Source organism: Pocillopora verrucosa, chromosome 11 (genome assembly GCF_036669915.1).
Source record: "Pocillopora verrucosa isolate sample1 chromosome 11, ASM3666991v2, whole genome shotgun sequence".
NCBI classification, from domain to species: domain Eukaryota; kingdom Metazoa; phylum Cnidaria; class Anthozoa; order Scleractinia; family Pocilloporidae; genus Pocillopora; species Pocillopora verrucosa.
In genome coordinates, this window is record NC_089322.1 from 5,855,964 (window position 1) to 5,871,506 (window position 15,543).

Here is a 15,543-nt window from a genome sequence, read left to right on the forward strand (position 1 = left end):
CCACCATTCTATTATTCCCACCCTGTTAAACTTCAGGTATCTTGAAAGGAGAGAACTCAAATGTGTATCGAGTATCGAACTAATGGGATACTCCCCCACCCCCTTCCCCCCGAAAAAAAATACGACAACAACAGAAGCACTGAGAAACATCAGGTCGAAATTAAATCAAAATCGGAATTACATTGTTACTGACCGTCACCCTCTCACTCACTCGTGCCCGTTTCATGGCGGCTTCGCTTCCTATTAAAAAAGAGGCAGCAGCCACAAAAACGCGTCTAAACAGAAAAACTGTTAACAAAGACTAAGAAAGAAGATAGTATCTGACAGTACACGATATGTTTTTACTCAAGTCTCTCATTTTATTTACAGAGTGCTATTCCAAGTACATGTCGTGTGAAGAGACTCATTCAGCGGTAATCAGCGACTACCATTCCACTCAAAATCTTATGACTCATACTCTTCACTGAGCCAATAAACACTTAAAATTATGAATGGGCACGAGGGATATCTTTTTTAATCCAATCGTTCTCATTGCGTCAAATATGAAAAAAGATTATCGTCCAGGACAAAAAATATAATGCAGTTTACTTTGACTCCCGTTAGAAGGAGCGACAAGGTGGAGTTCACAACAATAACCAATGCTTAGGATGCAAAACAGGAAAACTGGGTCGAGCACGTGAAATCGAGGCTTATCTGCAGACCTCTCACTTTAGGGGTTTAACTTTCTTATTTCATTAGCTTTCCAATTTTTTTTCCTGCGGAAATGTTATTTTAGGACTATTTGAAAATTAATAGTCTAAAAGAGGATATTTGATGTTTCAAAATGTTTACCACAAGTACTCCACTAATAGCCTCAACTACATGAATTCGACCCAGGTTTCCAAGCTCACGGGTAGAACGAACCGAGAGAAGACGAAGTAGACCACGCCAAGCCAAGATAGTTTCGTTTTGCTAGCGATTTTGTTCGTTTGTTTGTTTGTTTGTTTGTTTTACGATCACACTGTGGTACGTCTCAGACGCCTACAACCGACGTTCCCCTGTTTTCCCGAATTCGTCCGATATCTAGTTATTATAGCCATGAAACATGGGAAAACTTTCCCATTCATAACAGAATATCTATTATTAAAATGGTTGGAGAGAACATAAAGTTAAGGACATATTGAGTATATTGAGCACCAGTGCCCGATTGTGAAATGAGTGACACAAACTAAAGCAAGTAAAGCTTCTTCCCAACGTATGCTGCAGTCTAGAGAATTCTTTAACGGCTCTCTTCGTCCATTGATCTTTGTCCAAAATATCCATTTCATCGTCAAAACCACGCAATACCTCTGCAAACTTTTTTACCACGTGGCCTTCTATGGAGGCTGGTTAACATGGCCCTTCGCAAATTGAGGCTTCTTCCAAGCCTTCACGCGCTTCCTTGGATGAGGTCCTGAAAAGAGAAATGTCTTGAAATCTATTGGATTATTTCCAGACAGGTTTCGAGCTGCGACTGGTGGCAGAGCTGGCGGCAGTTGACGCTCTGCTTGCCGATGACGCTGCTGATCGACTGGACAAACGAGAATTTTGACGGCCTGTGAAGTAATAAAGCGAGAGTACATCTGTCAAATAGCAATCGTGTTGTCTCAATCTTTTTTTTCTCTCTTTCTTCATTCCTTCTTTTATTCAACTATTCATTCATTCACTTTCATTCATGAAAGCAGCAATTAATTAATTAACCTGTAGAACAGGCGTCATCTTAACGAAAGAGCGCTCAGTATTTCTCGCTGCACTCTGTCCGTGCTTCATGACCGAAAGCCAAATATTTTCCCGTCCAGCCCGACTTCAGGGTGTCAATATGTATTGTTTTCATGACCATCGTTCTATTTTTTCATACTATGTTCTTTTCTTACCCCCAGCTAGGCTCGCGGCAGTGCGGCTTTTTCCGGTTCAGCTCACACCATCGCCAACGGCCCTCACAAGGAAATTTTTGTCTAATGTTTTCCAGTAATAGAGCGCGCGGACGGACGGGTCACGTGATAAAGTCAATGAATCAATTATTAACTAATATATCAATCAATCAATTATCTATCAACCTGTGTTTCTTCTTCTTCTTCATTTTACTAATTACATTTACAAGCTCCTTCTAACGTTAATTATCCATGGAGTTCTATACATGATCTTATTTCACTACAACTTACTGCTCTTGTCTTGACTCAAAAGTTCATCATCCAGTTTATCTTGGAGTTTCACCAGATCTGCCTTCATGTCAAGGAGAAATCTAACGTATATACCAAACAGGAATTTGAACTCATCAACAAGATTGACGAGAATTGCAGATCTACCTTATTTTTTATAAGCTTAATCATACACACAGTTTGATTGGTTCTTAATTATGATTTATTGGAGGACAGATCATAGATGACGTCATCATTACCAGCATTTGACTTTTTTACCATATAAAACAAATAGATTCCAATTTGACGTGGGTCTGTACAATAAAAAAATAAAGAAGACGTCAAAACAGTGTAAAGACGTAAGTGACACACTCAGCAACGCCTCGTGTACCACTTTTTTGTTCTTACCACATTCTGATGTTATCTGTAATCTATTTACTCAACAGGAGTATGGCAACATTGAATCTATTTGTTAAGTAAATTTGTCATAACCAGTAAATTAGGTGTAAAATCAAAAAGGCAACATTCAGCTGACAACTGTGTTATTTCTCTTCAACTTTTTGCAGCAAAATGTATCATTATTGTAAGGAGAATTTAAAAGTAAATCGCTACTCGAAATCAAAAGGTAAAGAGTCTTTTTCACGCGCTTTCAAGCAACTTAACGTTTTCTCAGTCTACAACTTAATTTTAGAATTTTTTCTTCGGAAGATTTGCCTCTATGATCAGTAAAAATAATCAGCGAAATCATCGTAGTATTTTTATCGAATATTACTATAAAGAGAATTCTTGGTTACGTCTTATTTTCATTGCAAAAGATACCCTCCGGATAAAACCATTTCTGGTCAGCAGAAGCGCATGGACTGGGTCTAGTCGCGCTAGTCGCTTTCCCGGATGACTTTCGTGAAGGTGGAGGGGTGGGCCAGCAGGACTGTGGTACTTGACCAGCGACTAAACCTTCAGGAAACTTCTTATACAACACTTTGAGACCTGCGAAATGAATCACTGCCGTTCACTTTAGTGGTCTTGGAGCTCATTAATACTTAAATCATGCTATGGTATGTTATGGCAAAATTTCTTAATCGTGATAAATTTCTGAAAATTATGTTTCAACTTGCACAAATTCTTATTGACTTGTCAGCAACTTCCGTATGTCGTCGGAAAATCTTCGGCAATTTTCGGAAAGTGTCGGTTCGTTATCTGAAACCCGTAACATTGAAAGCCGAAGCTTTTCTGACATTGCTCACCTCCTGACAACATGAAAACGTTGTCAACCTCTCTCTGTACAAAAGTCGTTGCTGCTGCGGGAGCTAATCTTTCATCTTCATCGTACAGTATTATTATCTTTCCCAGCTTATTTTTCTGTCAAATTTTTAAAGTTAAGAATCGCATGCGAACACCAAAAAAAAATGATAAAGCATCAAAGACAACATATCATTTTTAAAATTGACCTTAAAAACAAGTTGTAAACCCAGTAATTTTATCTACTCCATGTAATTTATACAAAAATTCCTCTAACGCAAATGGCAGACTGCAAGCAGTCGTTCCTTTATGGCGAAGTGCGTCGCACGAGTAAAAAAAATCAGCGAAGAGAAAAATGATGTTCGCGCAGCACGTAGAACTCTGGAAGTGAGGCGCACGATAACTCCGCGCGGCGTGCGAATATTAATTTTTTCCGTTGATTGTTTTAAACTCGCACGACGGCCTTTCGCCTTAAAAAAGAAGGACCGCTCGTGTTCTACACTAATGGCGGACTACTTTTGCCAAAAAAAATTGCGTTTACTGGTGTCTGGTGAAAAATTCAGCTTCTATGAAAATCAGTTATTTCTATTTTGGCATTCCAGGTCTTCAAAAGGTTTATGATTTTATGAATAATATCGCGCGTTTTTGCCATAAGATACATGCAGTGATTTCACTTAGCAACCCTTAAGTTTGGTATATGTTGCAATTTTACAAATTCACAATATTTGAAAAAAAAATCCAGAATAACCCCCTCTCTAATAACAAAGGATACAAATGTAAGAATTTCTTTGGTGAAATAGTTGTACGATCTTGATAGCATTGAAGAAGGATAACTAAGAGCTGAAAATAAATAAAACGGTTAATTCTGACGAACTTTTGTTCAATATTAAAAATACATTAAGCATCAGTCTGTACTACTGAATGGTGCTGTGGTTGAAAAAACATAATGACTCAGGAACTACTGTTCCCCCCCCCCCCTCAACACACACCCCCCCCCAACACACACACACCCCCCCCCCCCCCACACCACCACCTGCTAAGCATCATTCGCCTGCTATATATCTTTTATTCTCTGGCCATCTGATGATTTGCAAATCAAAGATGCTGGTTAAAAATTTTAAAACAAAATACAGGTCCTCATTAATTAGTGTTGCAGGAAGCGTCTGCAGGAAGCGTCTGCAGGAAGCATCTGCAGGAAGATTGGAAATGAGCCAAGGAGAGGTTTGCCGTGGTCCACAAACTTAGCATTCTGGACCCAGTAGTTCAGAGGGAAGATAACATTATCCAGAGGATAACTCACTATCCAGAGGATAAGTATTAAAAAAAAGTATTGCATTATCCAAAAGATAGAGATATATCCAGATTTATCCATTCTCCGAACAACCGGAGCCTGATTGGTAAGAGGTGATAGGACCTGTCATTTTGACAAAAACTGGTGCGTTATAGAGATGATCAAGGCCTCATTATGATTTGTGAAAAGCAACAGGACCTGTCATTTTAACACAAACTAGCTTGTGCCAAAGCACTTATGTGAGAGCCTGCTTGCGAGCTATGACATACATAGCACTCTCCTCCCAAAAACACAGCCATAGGATGTATAATTGAAAGCTTTCTTTTTTCAAAGAGACAAATCAATGTTAGTATCTGAGAAACTGTGCACCTATCCCTCCCCTAAACCAAAATCAACCCTAACTTGTTATTAGTTAACTGTTGTTGCATTAGGGGAGGGTTAGGTGCACCACTGCTCAGATACCAACATTGATCCAAAGAGACATCTAAAATACTAACATGACCCTTATGAGTACACACCTCCTATGATATGACATTGCTTATAGGCATCTTCATCTCTAACATCCAGCAAAAGATAAGGCAGAGATTCAACTTCAGGAACTGATAACTGTTCTTCATCAAAGCTGTTGTCTTCTTTTTCATCCTTGTCTCGTATGTCAACTTCTCCAACACCATGTATGAGACTTGGTGAATAAACCCAAGATATTATTATTATGAAGATGGTGAATTTTTTTTGACAAGGAAAAAACAAAACAAAACAAAACAAAACAAAACAAAACAAAACAAAACAAAACAAAACAAAAACTATTACGAAAACAACAGGGGAATTTTTTTCAAACTTGAGGTTTGGCTGAAAATTTATTAAGTTAGCTTGTGAATTCATTTTTCCAGTCACTTTTCCACACAAGCATAAAGACTGGAATTCTTAAGGTGTGCAGTCTGACAAGACATTCAAAGTACACACATTGACAATCAGTTGAACATTATACACAAGGCTTGCATCTAACCTTTGTAGAGTTGAGCGTGCACTACTTCTTGCTGTGGAGTCTGGTCTGGCCTCGTCATCTTCTAGATTTAAGGGAGGAATACCTTCACCCTCTCTTGGTGTCTCTTTATCTTCAGCTGTGATAGTTTCATCGGACATCACACTTTCACCTTTCATAAAAAATGCACAACATCAAATCCTTCATTTTTTTAAAAAAAATTTTCAACTGGATTTTGACAAAAAATAGTTAAAGAACAAAAAAACATGTCAGTGTCTCAACCCACTTGTCTTTCCATTAAAAAAAACTGTGTGTTTGTTGGTGCATCTGTGTTTCTCAGTGCGTGCCTGTCCAACCTCATGCCTGAGTATCTGTCTATGTATGTTAATGTCTATCTGCCTATCTGTCTTGATTTACTTACTATCAGTCTAGTAGAGCAATGATCTTTGCACATGGGCTCTGCAGGTCAAATATGTATTTTATTAAAAAATTGATCAAATTCCTTTATGGGAAAAGATAACCCTAAAAAAGTTGCCTCATGCAGCTTTGCAGCTCATCTAAGAAGCACAGGTTCAAATCCTTTCAAAGCCTGAATTTTCAGCCCCCTTTTCTGCAATTGCAATGCAGCACACCTGCTAAGATCATAACTCTACTTGAATCGCATCTGCAGGCTTTAGATGAAATCTGTTTCATCCAAAATGTGATTATAATCAGTCTGATTGTCTATCTCTTTGTATTTCTGCTTGTCCATCTGTCAATCTGTTTGCTGGCTCATGAAGGCACAGTTGAATAATTACATAATAAAATAAAACAAGTAACAAACCTCCAGCTGTTGATATACTGTTTCTTTCCTGTTCCAAGCTTACTGCTTCTGCAACTTGAAGGATCTAGATGAAAACCCAAAACATTGATATATGCAAATCTTATAGAAATAAATAATAAAACACAAAATTATCTGAATAAAAGGCACAGGACATAATGCAATAGAATAAGGAAGTTACACTTTGATAATTTTAAGTATTCTCAATACCTGTTTGCTGGATAGCATAAGAATATTATAGGGAGAAGTTACGTGTTAATCACTTCTGGGAGTTAAGCCTTTCACTCCCAAGATCTGATTGTTAATTCTCCCTTCTAGCTGCTACACATTTCCTTTTAAATAAGTTACATGAATTTGGTGTTAAATCAAGAAAACAACCTCTACCTGATTAGTATAAGTATTCTTGTTACCTCTTTGCTAGATGATGAATGGATTTTATAGGGAGAAGTTACATGTCAATCACTTGTGGGGGTTAAAGGGTTAAAGGATTAAATAGGTAAGCTGTTTGTTCTGCTTCAAGCTTACAATCACAATAGACAAAACATATAACATACCAGCTGTGCTAAGGTTGAAACCTTCATTCTCTTGAAAATTTCATCCTTCCTGTATTTGTAATCTGAATAGTTTAATGAGGAGAAATGTTAGAAGTTTGTCACAGTCAAGGATCAGTAAAACTAATTTTCAGAATTAGTAATGGATTTCACAATGTCTTCCATAACTTTTTTTGTAAGGTGAATGTTTTTCCTAGCCTTTCGACTTGTTAAATATTGTACCCTCCATAGAAATCTCAATGCAGAGCTATAATTGCCCCATTCTCAAGAAGATTTAGACAATTATGTTTACAGACATATATAAATAAAATATAGCCAATGAATGCTAAATATTTTATAATAGATGAAGGCTGGAGATTGACAGCTGATAAAACAGCTATTTTACCCATAGCTCGCAAAACAAGTTAGATGTAATTCATTTTCGATCGAAGCCAGTGATCAGATCAAACTTGAGAATAAATTAAGTTTAAATTATTTAATTAAATTCATTGGCTACAAGTACGACATGCAAACTAGAAGGTCACCTACTTTTCCGCATTTCTTCGATCTTTTGTTCATATCTTGAAATGCTGGCTCCTGAGACGAAGAAATTACAAATATATTGTCATCGGAGGGCAACACATCTAACAGATTTAAAATCAGATCATCTGAATTTGTAACAATAATCTTCATTCAAAAAACCTACCCGTGTCAACGGTTGCGCCAATATGATCATACTTTGGATTCTTGTGGATTTTCTTCTCCAGAATCTACGCAAAAAAACGAATACAATACATTACAACTGGCTTCAGGTAGAAAAAAACAACAGCTGAATTCGAATCTGTGTTAATATGATGAGAAATCATCCTACATTTGGAGGTTTTTTCACGGATCGACTCGTTGCTGACATTTTTGTTCGCTCGAATTTCTAGCGTCGTCAAGTCCGCGGTTACTAAGTCGTTTGAAAAAAGGCGGGGGAGGGGAGAGTTATTTATTTTGTTCCAGGCCGCGCGCGAAAGATTTCATATCCAAGACTGCATGACATGGCGATCTCCAATTTTCAAATAGTTTGCGCCGTAGCTGTGGTTGCAATTGCTTCTTTCATCAATTTACCTGCTCCAAATTTCTCGCAGAGGCTAAAGGAATGGCGGAAAATGGGACAGTACTTTAATTATGAGGGGAACGCGATATTTTATCAAGGTTAGATGTGGCGCGCGAGCGTGCTTTGATCTCGGATCATATCATGTTTTTATGCGCACAGTCTTTTGCATGTCAGTTGAAAATTTACCCTGATTTTTATGCTGGAATTAGAAAATTAATTAGAATTTTTCAGTTAGATTCTCGATTTTTGTTTGAGTGCTTGGAATGAAAAATCGACTGCAATTCCTTGAGCTGATGTAAGTTTCGTCGTAAGTCGTGCGTTAGAAGGGGATATTTTTCAAAGACCTCTTTCAAATTGAATGAAAGAAGCTTTGTATACAAGTCACTGCTAGCGTGGCAATCCCCATCATGTCTGGAAAAATCAAGACCAACTTGAGGGTAAAATACATGGAATTCATGCCGAAGAAAAGCAAGCTTGATAACTTTTATATTTTTACTGGACATTCCAAACGAGTTCGATTTCATCGTCACAGACGTGAAGAGGGTTTGTTAGGATGAAAGACGCTATTGGGCTTTATTCACGACCTAATGGTTTGGTGCTATGGAACATTTTGATTGTTGGGTTTAGGTTTAAGCTATGACCAAGGCTCTTGTGTTGTCTTCTTGGTCAAGACTCTAAATCCCCTTCTTTAATCACCGAAGAGTACATGGGTACTGACAACGTCCTTGGAAACCCGGTGAGAAACTTTGAGAGTAGGGGGGGTGGTTAACACTACGATGGAATGATATCCCAGGGGGGGAGGTGGGAGCAATGCTCAAAGTCACTTCATGCTTTGGAGGTCAGGTCAGGAGACAGCAGTGATATCAGTCCATATGACTTTACCCTTGTTGATAAAAACTTGTGAATAACAAAATTATTTGCAGATTTTAGAGGTTATAAGAAAGATGATGATATTGTGGTTCTCTGCATTCATGGATTTCCTACCAGTAATTATGACTGGTCAAAGGTAAGCTTGATCTATATTTAAGACAGAAGAGGGTAAAAGAATTACCTTTTCTCAGTCAAGTATCTCTTTTTGCCTTTTCTTATTTGATAATTAGTTCTATCTTTTGAAAAAAGATCCTACATAAAGCTGGCAACATACTTGGTGATTTTAAATGCTGATCACAGCAATCAGTGAAATTTGCCAGGTGTTCAACGATGAAGCAATTGCAATTTTCACTAATCGCAGCAATTGCGACATAAAATTGCCAATATCTGACAGGTAAGGGAGCATTTATTTTCACCTGTGATTAAATTTGCAGCAATCAGCAAATGAAATCACCAGGTATGTAACCAGCTTTAGGCAGCTAATCTCATTTGCCTAACAATCACTCAATGTTCCATCAGGGATAATTAGTTATAGCAACATATTGCCACTGAAAACTGAGCCATATTTTGATATCAAAACATGGTTGCCGTAATTTTATTGCACCTCATTCAACTGAAAATTTTAGCATTAGGGCTGTTATTTTTGCATCTAGTAGTTCTGAAATAAAGGTTTTTCAACAAGAACTGATGACATCTTTGTGATTCTCTAATTCAGAAAAATTTTGCTCTAATTATGGAATGTTTCAGGTTTGGGAAAAACTGAAAAGAAATTTTGGAAGAGTCATTGCAGCAGATATGCTTGGGTTAGGATTCAGTGATAAACCTGTAAGTATAAAAAGGAAGGTTGTCATTTTTAAACATGTTTAACACAGCTAGTGAGTAAATCTTCCACATGAGTGTTTGCACATCAGCTCTCCTGCCTTTGCTCCTTATCTCCTTCTGCACTCTCTTCCTCCGTGTTCAACCTTTAACTCTCATGAGTGACCAAGACAGAATTTCTCCTTACAATATCTATACAAAATCAAGAAGATAAGCAATGAGAACCTAGAAAAGTATCAATTAGGGGATTATTAGTTGATCTAAAACCAAATTCTCAGAAGTAACATCTCATAAATTTTATAGTGGACAGTAAGGAGAATTACTGAAAAGATCATGGGAGTTAAAGGTTTAAAGTGAAGTTTTCATATGAAACACACACAAATAGTTGCAGCAGTATGATATCAAGTAGTAACTAGTTGTCAGTAGTGATAAATACCACACCCCAGTTAATAAGCTGACTGTGTACTCATATTCACTTAATTACCAAGCGCGACAGAGAATACACAGTAATGGAGCAAGCCACATTACAAGAGGCATTTCTAGAATATCTTGGAATCACCAAAGTTCACATTTTAGCCCATGACTTGGGAGATACGGTGGCTCTTGAGATGTTAGCAAGGTATGGATAGTTGTATTATGAGTTTTTACTTTAGATTGCACTCTATCACCTTTTCATGTATTTAATTCCTAACTTGCATACAACTTGCATGAGACTGCACTATTCTGGAGTTTACTTAATAAGACAGTCTGCAAGCTAATGCTTTGGAAATAGTACAAAGTGTATTGACCCTTCCAATCCAAAGAGTGATTGGCTTCCAATTTTTCCTCACATTGTTATCCTTGAATCAAACATTACAGTGACCAGAGTAAAGGAAATCATCATCAACTAAGAAGGCTCTTGATTGTTAAACTAATTCTCCTTGTCAGCTCCTTGTCAGCACCTCACAAATATTTGGAGAACAGTATGGAGAATATAAACTCTGAACTTAAAAGGGCTACTAAGAATAATTTTTCCCAAGATTCTTAGTGATGGTACTTAGTAGGACCACGTCATCAACCCTATTGCTCCCAAGATCTCATCAGTAATTCTCCTTACATCTGCCATTCAATTCTTATGATGTGTGTATGGAGAATTTGATATTGGATCACATACTAATCTCCTAATTGATGCTTTTCTATATTCTCATTACTGGTCTGCATGATATTTCATTGATATTGTAAGGAGAAATTCTGTCTTGGTCACTTGCTCTACTTGTGCAAGCATGAACACACTAAAAATTTTCTTTTTCAAGTTCTATATATAAGAAAAATTGTTCTTGAAATTTTGTTTCAATGATTATATCCTGGATTCTTTGAAAATCTTGTTCTCTTTTGTTATACAGATATGAGGAAAGGAAAAAGAAAGGGTTGGATCCAACAGAGTATGTCAAAATAGAATCCCTTTGTTTAACTAATGGAGGTAAACAGCTTCTTATTGTCACTTGATGTCTCATACCGATATCTAGAAATGCCCTTTGAAAACAGAATACAATTAAACAAGCCAGGAGCCCCTGGGAAACCCCCAATATTTAAAATTTTAGATTCAGGATTACCTATAGATGAGATGATGAGAAATTATAATTTCATGGTTAAAAGTCAATGGATTGTGAGGAGTTTTGATTCAATACAAAGAAGTTATTACACATATTGTTACTAGGTTCCGAAAGTAAATTTTTTATTGTGAAAATGTTATTCATATTTGTATGAGTATCAGCACAATGATGATAACTTTTACTTTTCTAATAGAAAAAGTTAATTTCATTATCAATGCTTAACTATTTATTAAATCTCTCATTGGTTTTTTTAATCAATTTTAAGGTATATTTCCTGACACAAACTTCCCTAAAGTAATTCAGAAGGTACTGTTTTGCTTGAATTTTTTGTTATTAAACTAAGTATCATTACAATTGAAGTACTTTTAGTGGTATAAGATACTTGTTCATGATTTGAATGTATCATTACAGTTAGGGTCAAATCCATGGTTTGGACCTCTCATTTCAAGACTAGCAAGCTACCCAATCTTTGCAAGAAGGTACACACTGCTACAAGTTAGCTTCTACTTCCAATTCAATATAATTTAAGTTTTCTTAACCTAAACTTAATGGAATCAAACCAGTGCCCATTGGATGTAAGGAGGTTTTCACTCACCACCATAGAGATTCTGTAGCTGACATTTCGAGCAGGCAAAGGGCTAGTGCTTGGAATGTTAGCTTGAGAATCTTTCCACGGTGGCCAATTTACAATTTATCAACTCAATCGATAAAACCATCAAATAATTTTTTCCAGTCTTGCCTCAGTGTTTGGTCCGGGCACACGGCCTCCTAGAGAAGAGCTAGAAGATTTCTGGACCATCATGAGACACAAAGATGGCTACCTTGTAGTACCCAGGTAAGCTCACCTGGAACTTTCAGTCTCTTTAGAGACATCTGTCCCATCAACATAAATTGTAAATGGATCCAAATACTCAAGAGAATATTTCAACCAGAAAGTCTTCAAACCCAAGCTGTATTTTGTGGAGACTGTCTTCTGATCAGTTATTCTTTCTATTACGTATACCCTACTGCAAGAAGCAAATGAGAACTCTAGGTGAAATCTGGCTAATTGCCCGACCAAAGCGCATTAACATACCTTCATTCCAACTGACTTACAATCTCAAATAGAATTCTTGGAACACCTAATGCAAAACGATTAGAAATGAAGGTGTTTTAAAATGGTGTAGGCAACAGCACCCCTACCCCTTTCCAATATTTATTAGAATCCTGGAAACACTAAGAAAAGCTGCAGTTGGTTTCAGTATTGCTTGGAGGGTGGTATGTGCACGTGGGGAGGGGCAAGAACACTCAAATACGAGTGAGTTTTTCAACAGATAAAGAACATATTGAATAGCCACAGTATTATTAAAGGATTCATATTGAAGGTGTCCTAACAAGTTTAGACCAGGATTGTAATAAAGATTTGTTTTAAAATATTTGCTGGCTTTAAAATAGTATTATTCAGATCAGAACAGAGTATTTAATACTGATGTCTGAAATGTTCATCAAATATTTTTAGGGCAAACAGTTAGCGCATGGGGCAAAAGAAACTACTCGCTGGATTTAGAGGAGTAAAGTTTACATTTGCATACAGCTTTCTTTATCTTTTGTTCTCCAATATTATTTTCAGCATTCTTCAGTACATAAATCAGAGGAAGGAAAACAGAGCAAGATGGGTTGGTATCATGCAAACCACAACAGTGCCAGGTAACGGAAAACTGTACCTTGTTTTCAACTTACAATGCATTTGTGGAGAACAGGGCCACAAAATAAAGAAAACCAATGAGAGGGCAGGACTGAAATAAAGTCATGTGGAATTCAACTAGTTCAGATCCAACCATCACAGATGGCATTATTACATGACTCTGAATTCTCAATTGATGTGTGGAATGAAAATGACTGTGCAGCCATAGGATGTTAATTGATATCTGGATAAAACCACAGTTCTTTGGGGTACTTTCATATGTAGTGTGAATTGAATGAGTGAATCGATGGGACCCTAAGCTAATTTAGAAAATTATGAATTTAAAACTAATTTTAAAAAATGACATACTTAGATAGTGAAAGTGTTGATCATCAATTTATATATTGATTGGATGGGCATTTCTGCCATAAAGACACAGTTATTTGGTCTTCCAGAACATAGCTTTCTTCACTTTGGAATAGTGTTTAATTTTTAGTACTTTAAAATGCATTTGTTGTACAAGAAAAAATTTGTATTACCTGTATTTCTCTTATCTATTTTTTAGTGCATTTTATTTATGGACCTGCAGATCCAATCAATCCTCCTCAAACACTTGTCAAATACAGGTAAATAATTTTAATATTTGTATTACATCAGTAAATTAAATATTCTATTAATAATTGTCTTGTGAGAGTAAATGCTTAAACTGCTAAAGCTACATTTTGGTTTTAGTTGCATTAACCCTTCACACCCAAACATCAGTATGTATATTCTCCACACTGTACTATAGCAGCACTATACATTTCCTATAATACTGACAAGGAGAGTTTGACAGTCAAGAGCTGCTTATGTTGGTGATCAATTTGTGTATTCTCATGAAAGTCAGTGTTTGATTTAACTCTCTACGCCCTAACATCAGTATGCATATTCTCCATACTGTTCTCTACAGATTTCCTCAGGTGCTGACAAGGAGAATTTGTTTAACAATCAAGATCATTTCCTTTACTCTTGTGACCTTAATGTTTGATTCAGGGGGGATATTGTAAGGAGAAATTAGATGTAAGTCAGTCTTGGGAAGCAAAGGGTTCAAGGTGATATTGTAAGGAGAAAAAAGATGCTAATCACTCTATTTACTGTTTCGAGGGTTGTTTGTCTAGGGTGTTGCTTCCATTAACCTGTGATTTGTTTTTTTTTTTTAAGTCTAGTCTGCTTTTTGAATAATTTTAGAACATCAAATAAGAAGGATGGTGAATGTTCAGCTCTTTAGTGAAGTAAAGAACCAATCTTTCTACTCAAAGCAATTTCATTTAAAGTTTTTTTTTTTTTTTTCAGGGAACTTGTTGTTAAAGGGACATTTTCAACAATGTCGAAGAATATTGGACATTACCCACACTGGGAAGATCCAGATGGATTCATGGCAGCATATGAACACTTTCTAGTCAGAGTTATTTCAGAAGAGTAATCTTGAGTGTTTTAAGCTAACATTAATAGCAGTAATATTTGAATTTTTAGCAAATGTTTTTTACAAGCTTACACATGTGTTATATTGTAGGAAATGAAATAATCTTGAATTTTAAGTGTCATATATTTTTACCTGAAACAAAATTCTTAATGATTATAAAAAAATTTTTGGATCAATATCAGTATCTGGGCAACTGCCCACCTACCCCTCCCATAACTCAACAACAGTCAATTGATAACAAGTTGGGGTTAAAATGTTGGGTTAAGGGAGGGGTAGGTGGGCAGTTGCCCAGATACTGATATTGATCCAAATTTTTTATTCTGAAAAAACCCTTGAACACTCTAATTGATCAAATCCAAGATTCCCCTATGAAGTTGCTTTACATAAGTTTGTATTACGTAGGGAGAATTTTGTTAGGTTTTTTAAATGAGGACTGCTAGATCAGAATGAGAAAATAGTGATGATTGGCTACACATGAAGCAGGACAGTAGAATGAGAACATTGTGAAATAATAAATGATGAAGACCTAGGTTAACTTCTTTGGGAAGAGTCAGTTTGCACTGTCTCAAAATTGTTCATAAAATAGGCAAAGAAATCTCCAAAGGAGTTTCCAGAAGAATGCAAAATAAATTTGAATGTTAAAATGAAATGAAGGAGGTGTATTTTTCAACTTGTTAAAAATAAGCGCATGTCTGTGTTTTGTAATAGATTGTTGTTAGTTTGTTTGTATTTGGCCTTTGTTGTTGTTTTAGTGAGGGGATGGGAGGGGATGTAATGCATGATCAGCCAAATGACCTCTTTGACTCTCTCTGAAAAATGATTTATACTTGAAAGAGCTTTGGCCAAAGAACATTATCAACTCAGTAGATAAACTCAATTCATCTGGTACAGAACATAGCATTCCAAACCTTATAACTCCCATGAGTGATCAAGACAGAATTTCTCCTTACAATATCAATACAATATCAACCAGATAAGTGATGAGATTAAAGAAAAATATTGGGGATAATTAGCTGA

General features: G+C 36.4%; 2 protein-coding genes across 2 annotated transcripts; one reads left to right on the forward strand and one right to left on the reverse strand.

Moving 5' to 3' along the window:
• Positions 1 to 338: 338 nt before the first annotated feature.
• Positions 339 to 7,957, reverse strand: LOC131795268 (centrosomal protein of 41 kDa B-like). Its single transcript, XM_059112829.2, has 12 exons — positions 7,890 to 7,957; positions 7,725 to 7,788; positions 7,568 to 7,615; positions 7,043 to 7,104; positions 6,492 to 6,555; positions 5,693 to 5,840; positions 5,205 to 5,368; positions 4,168 to 4,235; positions 3,401 to 3,515; positions 2,976 to 3,143; positions 2,181 to 2,237; positions 339 to 1,574 (listed from the first exon to the last, which is right to left on the reverse strand). Exons 1-12 carry the CDS (start codon positions 7,926 to 7,928, stop codon positions 1,465 to 1,467), a joined length of 1,107 nt encoding a protein of 368 aa, XP_058968812.1. The 5' UTR covers positions 7,929 to 7,957; the 3' UTR covers positions 339 to 1,464.
• An 83-nt stretch (positions 7,958 to 8,040) lies between these two features.
• Positions 8,041 to 15,531, forward strand: LOC131795306 (mesoderm-specific transcript protein-like). The gene is made up of 11 exons (XM_059112881.2): positions 8,041 to 8,218; positions 9,044 to 9,126; positions 9,738 to 9,815; positions 10,298 to 10,428; positions 11,192 to 11,268; positions 11,667 to 11,707; positions 11,813 to 11,880; positions 12,135 to 12,236; positions 13,011 to 13,087; positions 13,630 to 13,690; positions 14,397 to 15,531. Exons 1-11 carry the CDS (start codon positions 8,062 to 8,064, stop codon positions 14,524 to 14,526), a joined length of 1,005 nt encoding a protein of 334 aa, XP_058968864.2. The 5' UTR covers positions 8,041 to 8,061; the 3' UTR covers positions 14,527 to 15,531.
• The last annotated feature ends 12 nt before the right edge of the window (positions 15,532 to 15,543 follow it).